Raw genomic sequence first — 18,337 nt, 5'->3', positions numbered from 1 at the left:
TTTCAGGACTTCAGGGTAGGGGACAAACTCCTTCTCCAAATCACACATGAACAGGACACATTACAAAGGGTAAGATCTGCTGAACTGAACCCCCTTATAATGGATATTTCTGTACAACAAAGGATACCGCACCAGAAGTTCAAAGATAAGACAAAAGTATCTATTTGGGTATAAACAAAGAATTGATACCTTGAATACTAAAGCACTATGCTAAATCAATCAGGCAAAGACAAAACTTAACAGAATAAAGGAAAAGGGATATTGATTCGATTGGCAAGTCACAGAAAAGAAGACCTGAACACACATGTAAAAAATTCTGTTCCTGGCCAGTAATTAGGGAAATGTCATTTGAAAAGTGAGGTACCACTTCAAACTCACCTGACTGCCAAAAATGAAACATATAATAATACCAAATGTTAGCAATGAGATTTGTGTCAGTAAACGTTTATGGCTTGTCCAGCAACCACCCCCTCTGTGTTCCATACACGGCGCCCAGCTGAAACTCCGTGTCCCCGTCTCCTGCGCAGAGAAGGCTGGCCAACAAGATGTCAACACAATTGGCTGTCGATTCCAAAGCAGCCTTTTGGGTTCTTGCCTCTTCCCTTCCTTTGTGTGGACATCACAGCTGAACTCCACAAGCCAGCCTAGACCACAGGACAACCTTCACAACGTCAACCACAAACTCAGTCAGCCACTGCCAGCTTTCAGTGCCGACACCTGAATACGATTCCTGATGTGGAAACAAACCCTCACTCTTGCGGGTAGGAACAGAAGTTAGCGCAACACTGAGGAGGAAAAGGATATGCAGTTGGAAACAGTTCATACCATGTAACCTAACATCCTTATTTCTAGAGACAGGCTATATAGAATCTGCGACCTACGTCCCAAGGAGAAATGCAAAAAGAAGGTTATTTTTATACTTTATAACTGCAAAAAATGAGAAAGAACCTATATTAGGATTATTAAAGAAACATTAAACAAGTTGTATTTAATTAGCGAATACTGCCCAGCAGTTAAGATAAATGAACCAGATCGGGGCGCCTGGCCGCACGGTCAGCAGAGCAGGCAACTCTTGATCTTGGGGTCCTGTCGTGTGTCCACAGGGCAGAGAGCCTACTTTAAAACATCAACCAATAAAATAAAACAATAAATTAATCTAATCTATATATTAACGATCTACATTTCTATGGATGAATCTTGAAAACTCTGCTGAATTAAAAATGCTATGGGATATAGATGCAGGATAATTTCATTTATGTAAACTTTAAGAATACAGAAAGCAATACCAAGTGTTATTTCGGGAAAGATATGTATGTCGAAAGCCTAAATGAAGCAGTTGAAGGAGATACTCGCTTCAAGGTAGAGTTTAGCTCTGTAAAGCGAAAGGGGGTGTAGGATGGGGGCTTCCATTGTATCTATGATTTAAAGAGGAAATATAACAACGTGCTCATTGGAGGTGTTGGGAACACTGTAATTCCCCTAGAAGAGTCTGCAAGTTTGAAATATTACACAATTTTAAAGAAGCAAAAGCTATTTTAAGAAGGTAGAAAAAGATGAGCAAATTAAACAAAATGCACAGAAAACTGGAAAGAGTGATCAGAATGAAAAACCTTTTAAACAAAAACAATACAGAAAATTAATGCAACTGAAAGCTGCCTCACTGAAAGATAAAAAACTGAAAAATCTCTAGCCAGACTCACCAGGAAAAAATAGAAAAGATGCAAATTACCTATTAAATTGCCAATTAATTTGACCATTCAGAGGAAAGGGACAAATTTCTTCAGAGAAACAAACTACCAAATTTCACTCCAAAAGCAACGTAACTTGAATAGAACTCTATCTTTGAAAGAAACTGAGTTTGTAGTTAAAAATCTCCCCACAAAGAAAACTCCAAATTGAAATGGCTTCATTGGTGAATTCTACCAAACATTTACAGAAGGAATAATACCAATTCTGCATAAAGTCTCTCAGAAAATGCAAATGAGGGAGTATTTTCCAACTCATTCTGTCCAGGCACTGATACGAAAGCCAAACTAAAACATCGTAAGGAAACTACAGCTCAGTATCTCTCAAGAACAGATAGAAAACTTCCTAATAGGGGTGTCTGGCTGCCATAGTCGGTAGAGTGCACAACTCTTGAACACAGAGTCCTGAGTTCAAGCCCTACATTAGGTATGGAGCCTACTTAAAATAAATAAGTAATTTTTAAAAATTTTTAAAGAACTTCTAAATAAAATTTTAGCACATTTAATCCAACAATATATTAAAAAGGTAATACATCATAATCACGTGGATTGATCCCAGAAATGCAAGGTTGGTTTAACATAAGAAAAGCAGTATGTGTAACTTATAATATGAAAAAAAGAGTTTCTTTAACATCATATAATCACCTTAAAGATGTGGAAGAAGACTGAGAAAAAAATCTAACATCTATTCCTGATTAAAAAAAGAAAAATAGGGACGCCTGGGTGGCTCAGTTGGTTAAGCGGCTGCCTTCGGCTCAGGTCATGATCCCAGTGTCCTGGGATCGAGTCCCACATCGGGCTCCTTGCTCCGCAGGGAGCCTGCTTCTCCCTCTGACTCTGTCTGCCTGTGCTCGCTCTCACTCTCTCTCTCTCACAAATAAATAAATAAAATCTTTAAAAAAAAAAGAAAAGAAAAATAATCTCAGCAAATTAGAAATAGAAGGGCATTTCTTCAATCTGATAAAGAACATTTATGAAAATCCTATAGCTAACATCGTCCTTCCCAGTAAAAGCCTGAATTCTTTCTCCCTAAGATCAGAAATAAGACAAGGATGGGCACTGTCACAGTACCTGAGGACTAGAAGACCCAGCCAGCACAATAAGGCAAGACATAAATAAATGGAACCCAAACTGAAAGAGGACGTGAACTCTCTTTACTCACAGACAACATGATAATCTACAATTTGATGGAATCTACAAAAAGCTACCAGAACTCAGAAGGGAGTTTAGCAAGGTTACAGTACATAAGATTTAAAAAAATCAATTTGTATTTATATTAGTCACAAAACACGAGGAGACAAATTTCTTTAAAATATCATTTATTAAAGCACCAAAAATATTTAAAAACTTATGGATAAATTCAACCAAAAAAAAAGTGAAAGTCCTATACAGTGAAAGCTATAAAATATTGCTGAGAAAGATTAAAGAAATGTTAATGAATCAAGCAAAAAAAATACCGATACTCTTCCAATGTCCTCCAGATTCAGCCTAAGCCCTACCCAAATACCAGGGACTATGTTTTGTCGAAACTGACAAGCATATTCCAAAATTCATACAGAATTGGAAAAACAGGGGCACATGGGTGGCTCAGTCAGTTAAGCATCCAACTCTTAATCTCAGGTCACGGCTTGATCTCACAGTTGTGAGTTCAAGTCCTGCATTAGGTTCTATACTCAGTGTGAAAACAAAACAAAGAAAACAAAACAAAAGAAAGAGAAAAAAACCTTAAAGAGCCAAAACAACTTTAAAAGGAATCAAGTTTAAAAACCAGCACTACCTGATGTTAAGACTAGCGGAAGGTCACGACAGTTTGGAACTGTTACAAAGAAGAACAAACAGGTCAATGGAAGAGACCAGACAGTCCAGAAACAGACCTACACATGGGACAACCGACTTCTGACGCAAGTGCAAAGGATACCCACAGGACAAAAGTAAACATCAATCCATACCTTCCACCACATAAAAATTAACTCCAAATGGATGATAAATATAAGTGTGATACCTGAATTTATAAAACTGCTATAAGAAAACGTAAGAGAAAATCCGACTGTGAGTTAAGGAAAGATTCCTTAGATACAACACCAAGAACACATTTAAAAAAACAAACTAACAAATTTGCCTACAATAGCATTAAGAACCTTCATTTTCCCCCCCCCAAAAAAAGGGGGGGGATGCTGTTAAGAGTATAATGGATGGGACGCCTGGGTGGCTCAGTTGGTTAAGTTTCTGCCTTCGGCTCGGGTCATGATCCTGGCGTCCTAGGATCGAGTCCCACATTGGGCTCCTTGCTCGGCAGGGAGCCTGCTTCTCCCTCTGCCTCTGCCTCTGCCTGCCTCTCTGTCTGCCTATGCTCGCTCGCTCTCTCTTCCTCTATCCCTGACAAATAAATAAATAAAAATTTAAAAAAAAAAAAAAGAGTATAATGGATAAGGCACAGGTCAGACATCTGATAATAAACCTATATCCAGAATAGATTTTTTTTTTTTTTTAAACTCTCAAGGGGTTCAGTCAGTTAAATGTCTGACTCTTGGTTTTGGCTCTAGTCATGATCTCAGGGTTGTGAGATCAAACCCCACGTCGGGCTCCTTGCTGAGCAGAGTCTACTGGAGACTCTCCCTCCCTCTCCCTCCACCCCTTTGCCCCTGTGCATGGGCTGTCTCTCTCAAATAAACAAATCTTTAGGAATATAAATAATAAAAATTAAAAAATAAAAATTCCCAAAACTCAGGAACAAACAAAAAAATAAGTTTAAAAAAAAAATGGACAAAGGTTGGAAGAGGAACTTCATCAGACAAGACATATGGTTAGTAAACAAGCCCATGAAAAGCTTTCAACAATAGCCATTAAAGAAACACAAATGTATTGGTGCCTGCGTGGCCCAGGGATAAGCAGCCAACTCTTGATGTGGACTCAGGTCATGATCTCGGAGTCCTGGAATCAAGCCCCTTGTGGGGCTCCTCGCTGAGCAGGAAACATCTTCTTTCTCTCTCCTTCTACCCTGCCCCTCCCCGCCCCTACTGCTTACTATCTATCATATGAGTGTACATGTTTGCTCGCTCTCAGATAAATCAACCTTGGGGCACCTGGGTGGCTCAGTCAGTTAAGGGTCTGCCTTCAGCTCAGGTCATGATCCCAGGGTTCTGGGATGGAGCCCCACGTCAGGCTCCCCTCTGAGAGGGGAGTCTGCCCCCCCAACCACGGCTCATGCACGTGCACAGTCTCAAATAAATAAAATCTTTAAAACAATTTTTTTTATCTTAAAAATTAAATTCCAGGGTACACTAATTACAATGGCTAAAAATTAAAAAGACCATCCCAAGTGTTGGGATAGTGTGGAAGCAAGAGAAGTCTCTTACATTACTGGTGAAGGTTGAAGACAGTACAACTACTTTGGAAAACAAGTTTCACAATGTTAAACATTTACCTACCAGGTGAGGCAGCCATCCCACTCCCAGGTATGTACCTGAGGGAACTGAGAGAACACATCCGCCACAGACTTGCACTTACACTTACAGCAGCGTTATTGTACCAGATAACAGAACAGAGACCTCTGAAAGTCCCTTAGCCCGTGAGGGAGAAACCCACCTCCAGCATACCCCCACCACGGAGTACTGCTTCCACAGCTCAGCAGTGTAAGTGACCAAGCTGCTGACACCCGCCACATCCATCACGCAGAGTAAGGAAGAAAAAACATACATACTGTAGGATTCCATTTACATGAAATTCTAGAAAATGCACATTCATCTCTAGCGGCAGAAAGCAGCCCAGCGGCAGCAGAAGGGAAGTGTGTATGACTTGCAGGGCACAAGGAAACGTGTGAGTGGTGGAAAGGTCCACATCCTGCTTACAGCGATAGTCCCACAGGTGTACACGCTTGTTCACACACCTGAAACTGTACGCTCTAAATATGTGCATTTTGTTGTATGTTGATTTCACACACCTGAAACTGTACGCTCTAAATATGTGCATTTTGTCGTATGTTGATTTCACCTCCATAAGGCTGTGCAAGGGGGAAGGAAAGGAAAGAACATGAGCAGGATCAGGGATAGAAAGGGAGGAGAGCACTCAAGTCAGCTAATTATCAATGCCTTTCATACAACCCAACGATCTTCTATAACCAGAAGTTATTCAGAATAGCATTTCCCTCACTAGAATTTCTCCAGGCTCAAAAGATACTTGAAGTAAGCGTTTCGTGCTTTTAAATTCTGAAAATGTACATACTGAAGGACATGTTTTTAAGTGATTCTAGGTTGCAGTGTTGGTAAGATAAATGGAAGGGGCAGACGCTGGTGCCAGTTACAGGCTAGAAGATATGTTTATGGTCAAGATCTTTGTTTTCCTGTCCACAAAGTCTGACCAGGAGTTTAGAAACCTGTGCAGTTAGGTGTCGTAGTAATTTCTCTATGTCAAATCCAAGTTGTACTTTGGACTTTTTAACTTGAGTTCAGTTCCATTGCAGAAAGAAGTGTAAAGGGCTGGACACAATGGCAAAAAAGTCAGCTTCCAGACTCGGTATTAAGTATGATTCAATCACTGCTCTGAGGAAAGCTATGAAACCTGCATTGGCTTGATTATCACCCAATGGAAAGACTGATCCCGAGAGGAGCAGCCAGAAGAAGAAAACAAACATCCCACAAGTCCTTGAGTGACAGCTGACTGAACCAAACCACAAACTGATGTCTTACGGGCATACAAATTACAAAGTGAAATGTTCTGGAAGGTTCCTCACAGTGACAGGCATTAAAGGCCATTTGTCCTCCTCACAGCGGTGGTTAAGAATTCCAGACTGCATACGCTCACTTCTGCTCTTTCCTTTCATAAACCCAGAATCGTAGGCTTATTATTAGAACTGAAGGTCAGGTCACCAAAAAGATCTTTTGAAGTGATCAACCTCAAAAGAAAAATGTTTCTCTAGACCCTTATTAAATTTGTTTAGTATTTTTAACCTTTGTAACCACAGGAAACACACTCTGCCTGTGCATTCTTCTTTAAAGGTACACTTTTAGCTTCTAAACTCAATTTTTTTTTTTTTTTTTAAATTCAGAAAGGACATATTACTCTTGGGGCACGGGTGTGGGGGGTTCATGTTCAGCCTATCTGAGCATTTTGTGACTTTATACAACTTAACTGTATAGTTCTACAGCCTTCATCTGATCACACTCAAGAACTGTAGCAATGTTAAAAAGTAGATTTTTTTTTTTTAACGAAGCTGAAAGTTTCTCATCCCCAGACCACTTGTTCTGTAACAGAAAGAACGGTGAGACTTTTGTCCCTGAAGTCCCATCTCCGCCACTTACTGGCTGTGTGATTCCCATCGAACCTCTGCCTCCTCTCTGGAGAAGGGGGATGAGGCCCCCGAATGTCCTGAGGCTGTTACAAACAGAGCTTGTAAGACGACTACGGAACACCCAACAGATGTTTTTGCTTACGGTGGCCTATCTCAACTCCCTTCGCCCTCCCTGAGTCAGTTACACTGCACTTTACCCAGCTTCTCATAATGAACGATGAGGAGATGCGACTCCAAGCTTGCTGCGTTGTTTCCAACACTTTGCATCCTGCAGATCACTTACTCTGCCTTCTTTTCATGAAATCAGACTTCTACACTGTGTGGGCTAGGGCCATACGTCTAAATGTTGCTTAAAGGGATGATGAAACAATGCCCCTGAGAAACAGACTGCGCATCCACACTCTATGGAGGGAAACCCCCGCGAGAGGCAGGGACTACAATGCTGGAAAAGCTGGCTGAAACTCTAGAAGAGCGGAAAGTCTAGTCCAGGCCCTAAGCCACTACAGCTCTGCATAAGATCCGAAGAGTAAAACAGCCAGAGGATTTAGTGATTATAAAGACTAAACTCATGGTTTGGGGGAAGAAGGGAGGAGGAGATGGCAAGAGCTCTGTGCAACACGAAGGAAGCTCCAGATGTGTGATGTTACAAACAGCACGGAATTAGGGACTATTAGGTCCAGGGTTCCCTCAATACATGACTGTCTACTGTCCCAGCGCACTACAGGTACTGCAGTGTTGAGGTTCACAAATCAGGTTGTACCTGGTCACAGACACAGATATTCGAGTCATAAAAGTACAAGGACAGAGTAAGAAGAAACTATAGGAGTCTAGAATTAACATTAATTAATTAGTGACTCTGCAAAGCAATGGATGCCTCTACCTACTAGAGTCACCCATTAAGAATACAGAAAAACAAATTAATAAAAACATAGGGACTGAGCAGTAAATTCGTTGACTAATCTCAAACGTCGTCTCCAATGACAATACTTCATAGATTTCTAGTCAGTGTGACAGCCAGTCCTATCTTACAACACAGTATTTTTTAAGTCAGTAACTACAACAAAACCCCCAAAGCTACATACATACACACCTGGTGATCCAGTCCCAAAAAGAAGGGAGAAGGGCTCTCACCAGTTCGCGAGGACCCCACCAGCACAATCCTACCATTTTCACAATGAGAATGGTATTTTATAAAGAGCATTAAAAGTGCTTCAGGGTTCATTTAGCTGAAATCCTTCTGACCTAACTAAGTATCCCAAGTGTACCAGGACTGTCCTGACACCATAAAGTGTCTGATTCAGGCCCAGCACCAGCTCCGCCCGCTGCCCTAACTCCCTTCCCTGCTTCAGGCAGTGGGACGACTGGGAAGAGAGGATGTGGGTTTGACAGCTGGAGGCAGAAGGGACAAGCTATGTCAGGACACAGAATAACCAGAGGCCAAAAAGAAGACACATGACCCCAAGACCATGCAGTTTCTTTCTTTCTTTCTTTCTTTTTTTTTAAATATTATTTACTTACTTATTTGAGAGAGATAGCAAGAGAGGGGGCAGGAGCAGGGAGGAGAGGGAGAAGCAGACTCCCGGCTGAGCAGGGAGCCCCAAGTGGGGCTTGATCCCAGGACCCTGAGCTCACAACCTGAGCCAAAGGCAAACATTTAACCAACTGAACCACCCAGGTGCCCCGACCACACACACAGTTTCTACAGCAAAATCTGGATGAGAAGATTGGCTAAGAGAATGTCTACTATACTTGTGAATTTCCTCATGGGCTGTACTGAGGGAGAGTAAATGCTTACATTAAATGCAGATACAGCTGATGGCAGAAATAAATAAGTTTTTAAAAGGGTGGTGGGGGCTACACTGAGGGAGTTCAGAGCTGAGAGAGCAAGCCCAACCTATGGCAAAGGGTTAACATCCAGAAGTCAGCTCATTTGTCAGGTTCTTAAAGAACAGAAACTAGGGGGCGCCTGGATTGCTCAGTGGGTTAAGCCTCTGCCTTTGGCTATGGTCATGATCTCAGGGTCCTGAGATGGAGCCCCACATCGGGCTCTCTGCTTGGCGGGGAGCCTGCTTCCCTCTCTCTCTCTGCCTGCCTCTCTGCCTACTTGTGATCTCTCTGTCAAAATAAAAAATTAGTTTATTAAAAAAAAAAAAAAAAAAGAACAGAAACTATAAGAAAGGAACAGCCATAAATATGTATTTAAAAAGTACTAGATCCACCCCTTAACTAAGGAACAATGAATGCTAGAAATGAACATGTATATTTTCATGAATTATATGCTAAATTACTGAGGAATCAGCTTATTGCTGATGTATGGCAATTAACTGGAGATCAGAATCTAAGCCTGCCATCCTCTTATTTATTCCAATTAGATATTTATTCATCAGCTAAACCCCCCATATTATTTATTCCTACCTCTCTGAAGAGTGCACCATAAAACTGAACAATGTACGGGCAATCACTACTCCGCATTACTACATCCAAATCCATAAGAAGTTGTTTTTGTTCTTTTTCATCCACTGTTGACCGAATTCTCTGGAAAAGAATGACAAAAGATGTCACAAAAACATAAAACAACTTTAGAAACCTGAGAAAAACCACTACCACCACAAGACTGAAAAGTTCTAAGCAAACATCATAAATACTAACCAGACATAAAAATTATCATCTTCCTTAGACTTTACAAGAACAATTTTTATAACAGAAAAACAAAATAGCACTTGGGATTCTTTTTTTTTTTTTTAAACAAAATAGCACTTGGGAATTCTTTAAAGGACACAGGGCTTTTTAACCACAAGCATCCAGGGATGACGTTGGAAGTTATGTAACAAAGTTTGTAGGCAGTGAAAACTAACCCTCACATGCAAATACAAAAAAAAGCATTAGGAGCTGTACTTAAACAGTTTTCATTTGCATAATGAGCTTCACAGATACCTTGATTGTATGGCGTCTAGGTATTCAAAGCAAGAAAGGGCCTTCTCACTCCCTGGCAGCCTTACCCCCTAGCATCCTCATTCGTTAAAGATGCAAAACAATCCAGAACAGGTCACCATGGGGTCAGTGTAGGTGCAGCACACAGACAACGTTCCCAGCCTCCCAGATCCTACGCTGGAATTCTCCCCTCCACCACAGTCTACAGGTTAAGAACAAAAAGTTCTACCTGACTCCCTACCCGCTGGGTCAGAAAGGAGCACAGTAGGAACATATGAAAGAAAACCTACAAATGAGGAGACAGAAGGCTGTCTGTCTGTTCCTACACCGATGAGGCCCTCTTCTCTGTACACGGTAGACCTGGGCCATATCCCTAACCCACCTGCACAACTTCTCGGCACACTTCTAAAAGACTGCCTCCAAAACCAGTGCCCCCACCGCCCACTGCCCACCCGGGAACAGCAGGGTACACGGAGACATTCAGAGGGACAGTTCCCGCTGCACGAGAGAGAGATAGGAAGAATCAAGTTCAGAAAACGTAAAACATGAATAACAAAGTTATAGTTTCACATGGAGGCATGCAGACAACTTTTTTCTCATAAAAAAAGTTCACAATGTCACACCGCACCACTGTGTACGACATATAGTACATACTTACAAGGCAAGTTAGTATATCAAAAAATACATAAGGTGGCATTTTGTCTTCCAAAGACTTCAAGGTATCTGTCCTCAATGTTCTTGAAAGGGATGAAGGCAGTCAATTAAATTCTTGAGCCCATTTTACAGAAGAGAAGCCAGAGGCACAGAGAGATACAAAAGATGTATTCCATGTAACATGACAATAAGCAGTTGCAGAAGGAACAGAAGCAGGTTCTTTCATCTTCCTCTCTCCCCACTAAATGAGGAATTCCATATATTCCAAACACAAACACATTTAATTTTGCTATTTAAAATTTATAGAGTGCTAGCTATAGTACTTCATATCAAATAAAATTTACTAACTAGCATCCTCTTGTATACACTGATTTAAGACTTTAACACTGAATATCACTACCCAGACAAACAAGAAATAATAAATAAATAAATAAGAAGAACAAAAAATAATGACAAAGTAAGACTAATACTTTTAAAATTAAGAAAAATTGCCTTCTTTGTTTCATTTCTATATTTTCAGAGCTAGGAGATTAGTTATCTTTCTTTTAAATCAACATCAGGATAACGTCTGCTCAAAAAGTATATTTTTTGAAAGTCAAAATAGCCCAGAGATGTAATTTGTTATTAGTTCAAAACCATGACATCAATAATTTTGGTAAACATCTTAATTACATGTATTCCTGTTTTTAAAACAATAACACTGAAAGGATAGCTGTGAAAATACTAGTTTGGGAAGGCAATTTTTTAATAAAAACTTAACAATCTCATATACCTACATTTAAAAGACAGAGAGCCGGTAACTACAGAGAAATGGGGAAGAAAAAGGCAATGATCCTCTGAGGAAGATTTCCACCAACCAAAGAATTCTCACTATTAAAAGGTTTAAAACTTTTTTTTCCTATTTTCACTTGTACAGATAGAGGGGTATGTATAAATATACTAACACTCACATGCCACAGGGCACTAGTATAGAAGATATCCTCTTTCCTAATTTGTTTCCCCAAACTGGTTATATGGTTTTCTAAACTTCCGCTTGTACAAATGCTCATATTTCAACTACTGGAAAGCATATTACAGCCAAAACCTCAATTGTTACCATCGGTAACTGACTCTTGAGGACAATTTCTACGTACTGCAGGAGCCCCAGAAAGGGCGCGTGCTACTACATGGACTGGAGGCCCAACTGAAGTCCCAGCATCGGACTGGCATCTACTTCTCAGTCCTGGGCCAGATTAGCATGAACAGGAATGTACAGGGTTCCTGGCACAGCTCAAACCTTTGAGCTCGTCAACACAGCAGTAAAATCTGTTCAGCTGCAAACTATTCTTTAATGCCACTAGTAGTACAAAACAGAGCACGGGGCTGCTGGATGGCTGACTGGTCTACCAGGAAACGGATTCCACTCTTGGATACCGGTCAAGAGATCATCATCTCTTCGTGCTCTCTGAACATCTGGTCCAAGGGACAGGCGGTGGGTAGAAGAAGTGCTGGTGGTACGGAGTCAGAATCATTTGGGGACGAGAAAGCAGAGCTAACTCTCCATTATACAGAAGTTTTAGGGCTATACTGCAACATGTATTCTATGTGAGTACTTAATGAAACAAACTGACTCAAAAGGCCTTAAAGGACTCAAAAAGGGGATTAGCCACAAGCACACAGCTACAATAGTGGTTGCTTCAAATTTGTTATTTTAACTCAATTAAGTCAATAAATGTTCAAGTTGGAGAATACATAATGATCAATGACTCAAATGAGAGAATTCTTAATAGTAAGACTCACGACTAGAAACGCTTCTCTAATGGAACAAAACGACGCATGTGGGTAAGATTTCTACCACTGGAAATAAGGAGAGCCAGGACTCTCTAATATTAAGAATAATCCCCCAAGTTGGAACACATGAACAAGACACACTTCCCTTCCCTTTCTGACACTGTCCTTGGAACTCCCCTCTCCTTGCCAGATGAGATGCTACCTGACTCAGACTCGTATCATAAAGCCAATTAGATCTTCAAATTAAAGAGGGAAAAAGAACTTTCCTTAAGAGGGATGAGAATGGAAAATGGAAGCACAAAGGTGACACGAATTATATCTAAAAAATCTCTCACAATTAGAATGTTCAGAAAGCAATGTATTGGTAAATGTCTTGAATCACAGGAACCTTTTATTTATATCATAAATTTAAAAGTTAAATAAGACTAATTGAGTTTGGAAGACCATTTTTTTTTCCTCATAAGGAATGGGGTTGGAAAGCGCACGTAAGACCACAAAATATTTAAGAAAATCATCTCAAGAACCATCAGTTTTTTTAAAAGTTTCATTTTTAACCAAATATCAGAACCCATTAAATTCACTAATTTTTTCACCGTGGAACTACTGAGCTCTTTTACTTGTCACTCCTTCATTAATCTAACTCCAACTTACATGCTCTCAGGACAAATTATACTTTTTGAAAATCAATCCACATTGCTTTTCCAGTAATAAAGTATTTTCAAATTAGCACAAGATTTACTTTATTTGGAACAAAATATAGAGAAAATACCTAAAATCAAAACAAGAATTACCACCCTATATTAGAAGCTGTTTTCCATAGTGAAGAAATCAATATACTTGAAGCTAAAAAAAAAAAAAGTTGTTTGCTACAGATCAGCAACATCACAATGATTCCAATGAAGTCCTCCAGAGACACAGAAAAAGGATAAACTGAATACTCAATTCTCTGTTTTCACGACTGCTAGAGTTACACATGGCTCTTATCCATGTATAAAAATTAAAATTAAAAGCCCAAGAGGGGCTGGGTAGTTCCATGTGTTGAGCATCCGACTCTTGGTTTCAGCTCCAGTCATGATCTCGGAGTCATGAGATAGAGCCCTGTGTCGGGCTTCACACTGGGTGTGGAACCTGCCTAAGATTCCTTCTCCCTTACCCTCTGCCACTCCCACCTCCCATTTGCTATCTCTCTTTCAAAAAGAAAGAAAAGAAAGAAAGAAAGAAAGAAAGAAAGAAAGAAAGAAAGAAAGAAAGAAAGAAAGAAAGAAAGAAAGAAAGAAATTAAAGTCTTGAAAATTTAAAAAATGTAGAAGTCCGCAGAGCTTCCCTTCTCTAGAATAGCCAACCCAACTCATGTTATTGGCTGGAGCCATAAACTCCGATGCTCGAATTCCATACTGATTAAGCTGTAGTGACAGGAAGTTAACAGGTTCCATGGGTAATCTAAAAAATTTAAGTTAGAAATTGTCCTCTTGCCCTGTCCTACCTTGTGCACAAAACACAACAACATCCACTCTGAGAATGGTCCAATCACGCAGACGGATTTACCAAGAAGTGGCTAAAAGGTTGCTTTCCTTCTCTCTGCACAATGTGGCATCTGGAAGTCATTGGTAAATTTAAATGCTGGCAGCTTATACTTGGCCTTCATTTGGAATGCCTCAATGTTTAACAATTTAAATTGAAAGCATAAATACCCCTTCACTGATAATGAGCCATATTTAAATGTGGCGTAGTTCTCGGTGGCCGCTGAATATACTGGGACCTTCACACTTAGATGAGGCTTGCACATTATCTCTAAACCCTGCCAACCTGCCCATCAGGAATGAATGGCTGGGGATAAAGCTAACATAAGTAGGAAGAACTTTCCAGTAGATTAAGACCCACTGTTCTAATGGAAAGGGATTATGGGAACTATTAAAACTACATTCACTGAAGGACTAGGATGGGAAGAGCAGCAGACACTATCAAAGAAACCATTTACTGTTTGTTTCTCTTCCTTTCCTAAATGGATTTTCAGGGGTCAGAAGAAACAGAGAGAACCGATAAAAGGAAAGAGTGTCACGATGACCCAATTGCTATTATGGGATAAGGCCAGGACGGCCCAACTGTGGCAAAGAGAAAAGGAAGAAAGGCTCACAACACAATGGCTAAGGGACAAGCTGTAGAGGAAGCAAAAGAAGATAGGCCCAGGGGGGCAGGTCCTCAGAAGCAAGGAGCATTTTGCTTAGGTGCTAACTCAATACCCAGCTGCTAGTCTTACCACTCCTGCTGACTCCAAGTTCCCCCTCACATCTCCGTGTCAGAGTTCCCAAAGATTTCTTAGTTGCTAGAGAGGCCAGGGATATACCAAAGCACTAGGGCTTGCCTTGAAATGACCCAGTCTGTCTCTGCCCGGGCCCTGGCGTGAGAACTTCTGACCCTCCCCAGTAATCCAGAGCTCTTCTTCCTACCAACTCAAGCTCTAAGAAAAGGTCAGACAGATGGCCAGCTCTATCTCTTGGACAATGTGGGTGTGGGGAAGGCCCTCTGGGTTATGTGATCTCATTCCTGCTCAGAGAAGGGGGAAAGAGCTCCTCATATGCTCGAAAGACTCAGAATAAGGCGAGACTGATGACAAGTCATAGAAGCTCTTGGTTAAAAACAGCAGTGCCACAATGTGTGTGACAGATGTCAGATCCCAGGATCGGATCATTCCAGGCAAGAAAGATGCAAGTCATCTGCAAACAGACAGGAAGTCAGAGGAAGAACTAAGGAAGAACCGAGGTGTCCAGGAACAAACTTGAGAGAGGCAGACTTGAAAACAGCAACATAGTCAAAGAAACTTGAAAAAATATCTACTAATTTGAACTGATATTCTTGTTTTGCTTTTGTTTTGAAATGGAGAAAGTATGTCGGGGGATGAGATGTGGGGGAACAGAAGGAATTAAAGTAAAAGGGCATGCCTGCTAGTCCCAGCAGACGAGGTCTCTAAATTCTCACCAGTTCATGTCAGGTTTGTGTGGGGCTCAGAGGAGGGTCCAGAGTGCAGCATAGCAAGGTCGTGAGAGCGCAGTCGGTGACTCCACAGGCTCGCCATGCATGGTCAGCTTCAGCTACTCAGGGTACCTTACGAACAAGGTCCAAGTACCCAAAGTGAAAAGAGAAGTGAGTTCGCCGATGAGAATTCAGACTTGGATACAACGAGGTCCAGCCAGGTGATGGGTTCGATCACCTTACCAGAAATCAGTGCGTGGCTTTAAAGACTATCTAGGCATTGATTAAGACAATTTGACATCTGATAAAATGATGCCAGGTATTAGGATTTTGACCCTCAGCATGGCAAGGTGTCCTTTTCAACTTGCCACCCACCCAAACTGGAGCACGGAAGGTATATCCTCTTCAGCAGAGCGGTGTGGGGTCTGCAATCACTGGCATGTAGCTAAAACTCACGTCCACGACTGGGGCTCATCCCTAAGTGTAAGCATCCATCGTCATCAAAGGTTACCGAAACATCAGGATTCTGTGCTTCAAGTAATTGCCAAACGTCTTGCCAGAGTGGTATGACAGCTAGAACCACCATTCCCAGGACAAGAATAAAACCTAAAGCTCCCTGGGTTCTACCAAGTGGACGTTGATAAATATCACCCATGCAGAAATCCTAGAACGGGTTCATGGGCAAACAGATCGCATGGGGTCTTAGGTGGAAAGCCTCTCCATAGCAACCATTTCATTTAAGATCAAATGATGAGGGGGCACCCAGGTAGCTCATTGGTTTAGTGGCCAACTCTTGATTTCACCTCAGGTCACAGTCTCAGGGTCATGGGATCAAGCCCCGCATCAGGCTCCAAGCTCAGTGGGCAGTCTGAGTCTCTCTTTCCCTTCCCCTCTGTCCCTCCCTCCTCTAAAACAAATAAATCTCTTAAAAAAAACAAGTCAAGGGGCGCCTGGGTGGCTCAGTGGGTTGAGCCGCTGCCTTCGGCTCAGGTCATGATCTCAGGGTCCTGGGATCGAGTCCCGCATCGGGCTCTCTGCTCAGTAGGGGGCCTGCTTCCCTTCCTCTCTCTCTGCCTGCCTCTCTGCCTACTTGTGATCTCTCTCTGTCAAATAAATAAATAAAATCTTTAAAAAAAAAAAAAAAACCAAGTCAAAAGATGAAAAGAACAAGGATTATCTTAATTGAAACAGTTGTGACAATGACATTTTGAAAATGTGTCCTGTTCCTGTTATCTACAAACCCAACCCTGCCAAGCCAGGAAAGCACTCTGTTCCTTAAGCATCCCTTGCTAAAGAACACTCCTAAGGTTGGTGTCTGTGAATAAAATATGAAGGGAAGCCCACTGCCAGTGAGTAGGTGACTTCAGGCCAACCTAAATCAGTGATATGGGGGACAGGAGAGCAAGGATCTCGCATCAGATCCCCAAGTGCCCCAGTGGATCCTTACAAAAACGCTGCTTTCCCGGCAGAAATGTCCAGAAGTCAGTTCTAATGCAAAGGTGGAAAACCCCAGAAGCCACTGCAGCATATCCGTGTGCTGTGACCCCCTTCCTGGGGCTGCAGAAAACCTCGGGCATTCTTGTGCTCCTAAGTTCAAAACAGAGATGCCATAGCCCCTGCCACAGAGGTTCATGGCTCAGCCGCTAGAGTCTTCTAATGAGATCGCGTTCAGAAATGCCCACTCTCTCTGCCTCAAATGCCCTCACTAACGAGATCAAAACAGAGAGCAGCATTAGCTAAAACAGTTTAAAAAGCCAAGTATTAGGAATGCTGACCGTAGATGCAAAATTGGCTTTCCTCTCTAAGACTAACCAATATAAGTGTCTGCTAAATCAATTGTTTTAAATTATGAAAACGTGTTTCTACTAAAGTAGGACTAATGTTTAATTGCAAAATCACCCCAGGTCTTTAGAATCAATTTAATGAACTCTCAATTGTATCTTAAATTAATTAATTAACAATAATACCCCCTATTCTCCTCACTGCGGATACTGAGACCTAATTAATGCCTAGTTCTACACAGGCTCTGTTACCCATCCCCCCAGAAATGGGGAGATCAGTTCCCAAAATATATGGGGTATTTATCATATCACGGGCAGAACCGCCTGAGGGCAAAGCTAATGGGACAAGTTACATGTGTCTTGATTAAAGATGGTATCATCGGGGTGCCTGGGTGGCTCAGTGGGTTAAGCCTCTGCCTTCGGCTCAGGTCATGATCTCAGAGTCCTTGGATCGAGCCCTGAGTCGGGCTCTCTGCTCGGCGGGGAACCTGCTTCCCCCAACAACTCTCTGCCTGCCTCTTTGCCTACTTGTGATCTCTCTCTGTCAAATAAATAAATAAAATCTTTAAAAAAAAAAAAAAAAGACGGTATCATCTTCTTCCTCTTTACTAATTATAGCATCTACCTACAAAGGGTACATTCTCAGCACTAAGATTTTGCAAGGCCTAAAAATCATATACGACAGATCATTACTTTGGTACCCATGACACTAAAGTGAGATATGAGAGAGGAAATCTGATGTTTAACCAATTTCCAAGGCATGGCCATAAGACCACAATAACAAAAAGGACAGAAGATGTGCAGAAGGCATATCGGAAAGGGGTCAGATGATCCTCCTTCACAGTGAAATGTGATAAGGTTTTTCTCCAAATTACTCACTACATAGGCTGAGCCAGAGATCCCAGAGCTTTCCTCCGAGTTCATGTCCCAAGAGCTTCCAGTATGAGCAAGAGGGGGTTCCCATCTCCTACCCCGGCCAAAAAAGTACTATTTTGTCTCTATTATTTATTAGGGTCTCTCCACAATTCTGTTAACCGAAAGAAGCCATGGTGTAAAAATTCCGAGGAGCAAAAGAAACTTGTGCATACAAAGAGTTCCAAACCTGGGCGCCTGGGTGGCTCAGTGGGTTGAGCCGCTGCCTTCGGCTCAGGTCATGATCTCAGGGTCCTGGGATCAAGTCCCGCATCGGGCTCTCTGCT

At 41.6% G+C, this 18,337-nt stretch overlaps 1 protein-coding gene across 8 annotated transcripts in view; it reads right to left on the bottom strand.

Moving 5' to 3' along the window:
* MAP2K4 (mitogen-activated protein kinase kinase 4) overlaps positions 1-18,337 on the bottom strand; it is a 132,619-nt gene that overhangs the window by 41,032 nt on the left and 73,250 nt on the right. For all 8 annotated transcript variants that reach the window (XM_082708444.1, XM_082708446.1, XM_082708445.1 and 5 more), the window contains one exon: positions 9,448-9,567. In XM_082708444.1, coding sequence (XP_082564570.1) covers positions 9,448-9,567 — 120 coding nt within the window. The remainder of the gene's footprint in view (positions 1-9,447; positions 9,568-18,337) is intronic.

Source organism: Mustela nivalis, assembly GCF_964662115.1.
Source record: "Mustela nivalis genome assembly, chromosome: 17".
In the NCBI taxonomy this organism is placed as follows: Eukaryota; Metazoa; Chordata; class Mammalia; order Carnivora; family Mustelidae; genus Mustela; species Mustela nivalis.
The sequence above is the reverse complement of the archived record's forward strand: the minus strand, read 5'-3'. Positions and strand labels throughout refer to the sequence as shown.